The 3,549-nt window shown below is 34.2% G+C and overlaps 1 protein-coding gene across 1 annotated transcript; it reads left to right on the top strand.

Annotated features, from left to right (window-relative positions):
• Positions 1-251: 251 nt before the first annotated feature.
• On the top strand, positions 252-2,943 carry lsm6 (LSM6 homolog, U6 small nuclear RNA and mRNA degradation associated). Its single transcript, XM_061057259.1, has 4 exons — positions 252-332; positions 719-824; positions 911-1,024; positions 2,764-2,943. Exons 2-4 carry the CDS (start codon positions 731-733, stop codon positions 2,796-2,798), a joined length of 243 nt encoding a protein of 80 aa, XP_060913242.1. The 5' UTR covers positions 252-332; positions 719-730; the 3' UTR covers positions 2,799-2,943.
• Positions 2,944-3,549: the final 606 nt, after the last annotated feature.

Genomic DNA, 3,549 nt, shown 5'->3' with positions numbered 1-3,549 from the left:
AGACTTATTAGCATCAATAATTTAGAATTTATTATCTCATTTATCTAAATTTACCTGTCATTTTTAGGTTAAAATAGGCCCCACAACTTTGGTAAACTCAGAACAATAGAACCCTATTGGCATATTTAATCTTTAAACATAGTGTAACACTTAATACTCCTAGATAATAACTCAACCACAAGGAGTTTAATACCGTTTTGTCTGTAAAACACTTACAGAAAAAAATACGCAGTTCAGATTTTTGTCCTCAATTGGACGCCGTAGAGAGCTGGCTTCTGATTGGTCAACGCGCACACCATGCCGAATACAGTCGTTTGGAAGACGTGCAACGAGTAAGTGAAATGCTATCAGACGTGTAGCTATTTTTGCCAATTTATGAATAAATAAATGACCAGAGTATTTTGCTTCGATGCCAGTTGACGTATACAACATACTTAAGAGAAAACCGACTTTTTAAAACCATTTAATGCAAGCAGATTCACCGTAGAGTCGTCGTTAGCATGCTACGCCAATTAGCTTGCCACTGACGCTTTTTGTCAACATAGAATTTATCTCGTTGTTTTGTTAAAATCAGAAACAGCTGTAGGTCAAGCAAACCCTGAATGAGTGAATTCATCGATTCAGCTACCTGTATAAAAGCTGTTGAGCTAGTATGGTGCTAATGTAGCTCGATGAAGTAAACTACAAACATTAAATCAGCTTTCTTTAAATCTTTCAGATTCCAGTCAAGATGAGTCTGAGAAAGCAAACCCCAAGTGACTTCCTGAAACAGATCATTGGGAGACCTGTGGTCGTCAAACTGAACTCTGGTGTGGATTACAGAGGTAACTTATGGAGGCCTACCTCTCTTATTTGCAAAGTGGTGAAATTTCCTGTGGCCATAACAATTCACGTGTAAATGTGTGTTCAGGTGTCCTGGCCTGTCTGGATGGTTACATGAACATCGCCATAGAGCAGACTGAAGAGTATGTCAATGGACAGCTGAAGAACAAGTACGGAGATGCATTTCTGAGAGGAAACAATGGTGAGATATTCAGATCTGTAAATATACTTTGAGACATGATAAAGGTTTTACATTTGAATGTTTCCCCTCTGCTGCGTCTCTTTATAAAGCTGAAAATAACACCTTAATGTGTTTTAGATAGTTTACACCACAATACATTTCTGTACTTGCTTACATGCAGTATCCAAGATATTAGGAGACTGAATATTAATTAATATTTAAAGGTGCTTTCCAAGAAAATCACTTTTTTTTTCTGCATGACTTAATGTCTGACAAATTAAGTGTTTTTAACACAACATTACGCCACATTTAAAATGATCTGAACACAAGTTTCTTTCAAATTAGATTCTTTAAGGGTTTGAGTGTGTGATATTTCACCCACACGAATCAGAATCGTTTTTCATTACTCAGCACATTTACACATACAAGGAATTTGACTTTGTGTTTTGGTGCAAAACTATTTAAAAAGGACTAAAGCAGAGATAGTAAGAGGAAACACTGCATATTATCATAATAATATTACATTTTATTTATAAGCGCTTTTAAAAACTCAAAGACACTTTACAATAGTTAAAACATAAAGAACAGCACAGTAAGGACAGACTAATGGACATCGCAGCATTAAACACAAATCATAAAGATTTCATGTGTTTTACTTAATCTAAAATGTGTCTGTTAATGTAAGAGCATCCTTTATTTCAGGCTTATTCTTCACAAACAAAAACATATTGATTACAAAGACCAATTAATTTAGGAATATGAGTCATGGTTTTAAAAACAAGTTTTTAACCCGGGCCTTTTCTCACAGCAGGCATTTTGATTTGTAGTAGAAACACTTTTTAAAGTTGTCATTATGCAGAAAGAAAACAAGAAAGGTAAAACAACTATTGGAAATTAAGTTTGTAAATGTTTTTCTGAAAGTGTCCTATTAATAAGTTGGTAAGCTTAAAACAGATGGCATCCTCTTTTTTTTAAACTCAAACTTATTTATGATTTCCCTTTTCATCACAACTTTGTTTGATCACATGTAAAGCTATTTGTCTTGATTTTTCTCATTGTAGCCGTGTATTGTTTATACTGTGAGGATGGGATTCATGCTGTTGTAGAGTTGTCAGACTTTCAAAGTTGGGACTATTTTTTTAGAAAAAGCAGAAGGATGGTAATAACAGATAAAAATAAAAGTTACAATTGGTCTGCCTAACTTTTTTTTTCTGCACAGTCTGCAACCTTTTGTCACCACCCTGAGCAATCTGTGTAAAACTTTCTATATTTTCTTTGTAGTTTTTTTCTACAATGTGAACTACTGTAGATGATTAGTCTTTCCAACAAAGTGTTTATTTGTAGTTTGCCTCTAGATGTATGGGTTGCAAATACAAAGAGCATCAACACTTTGCTTGTAAATAACATTTTATTCTTAAACCAAGTGTCAGTTCCATTTATATGTCCCACTGGGAGCAAGTATTACTGTTGTATACTTTGGACATTACTCTTGAGTTCTGGTGGATTATCAGTTTTATAGTTCGTCGTCTCCACTGAACACTTGATGAAAAGAGTATTTAATTTGCTTTAAAGCTTACTTTTTAGATCTTGATATTATCAGCAGTTTATTAGATAATTGACCTTGAAGTATCTCTGAACAGACGATCAAATGAACAGGAAGTAAGAAATGATGTGTCACTAACTTATAAATGATCAGATATGTGTCAAGTGTTTCTCACTAAAACGGCAGACTTTGATTTTCTTTTCTTGTCTTTCCACAGTCCTCTACATCAGCACCCAGAAGAGGAAAGTGTAATGAACATGGATGGGTTTTATTTTATGTTTCAGTGTTGATGTGTCGGTGGACAACTTCCGTTTTTTTTTTTTAGTTCTGTAAATCCTCAATTCCAGAGTGTTTGTTTTTGTAAAAGTGGAATGTGTGAATAAATCCTGAGTTCTGATTTGTATCCAATTCGGTGAATATTTAAAAAAAAAACATTTTGGTGTTAATATCACTAGGGAAACTGCTCTCACTGGTTATGTATATGTAAAGTAGGTGTTAGAGAAACAGAAGGATTTAAACAGGCTCCATTGTCATTCTTGTGGGAAGCTCCAGTTCATACTTTAATATCTTACAGTTTAACTCTTGGAATATTAAGTGTCTCCTCTGCCAGTAGGATTGTAGCAGCGTAAAAAGATGGGCATTTTTCTGATAAATCATTCACTTAAAGTTGATCCCTGGAGCAATCAAAAGGCAAACACATCTACCACTGTTTCACCACAAGGCTTCCAAAGGATTAGAACATATTTCTGTAATTTGTCAGTACTAATATGCCTGTTTTGTAATTGATCTTGATACGACTTGCCCGCAGAACTTCATTACTGAATGGCCTGTGTACAAGGTACTCTTCATCCTGCGTTGACTTAATATTACAAGTAATATGATGAACGGCTGATTGTTTAATTCCAGATGAAACCGTTTAATGTTCACATTAAAATAATGAAACTACATTTCTACTTGATAGCTAAAACACATTAAAATCTTATTCATGTTTTAGCTTATTTGT

This window comes from Labrus mixtus, chromosome 2 (assembly GCF_963584025.1).
Source record: "Labrus mixtus chromosome 2, fLabMix1.1, whole genome shotgun sequence".
In the NCBI taxonomy this organism is placed as follows: domain Eukaryota; kingdom Metazoa; phylum Chordata; class Actinopteri; order Labriformes; family Labridae; genus Labrus; species Labrus mixtus.
The sequence above is the reverse complement of the archived record's forward strand: the minus strand, read 5'-3'. Positions and strand labels throughout refer to the sequence as shown.

Coding starts and splice junctions, on each gene's coding strand:
- lsm6 (XM_061057259.1), top strand. CDS start 731: ATGAGTCTGAGAAAGCAAACCCCAAGTGACTTCCTGAAACAGATCATT. Junction 825..910: donor CTCTGGTGTGGATTACAGAG/GTAACTTATGGA, acceptor ATGTGTGTTCAG/GTGTCCTGGCCTGTCTGGAT. Junction 1,025..2,763: donor ATTTCTGAGAGGAAACAATG/GTGAGATATTCA, acceptor GTCTTTCCACAG/TCCTCTACATCAGCACCCAG.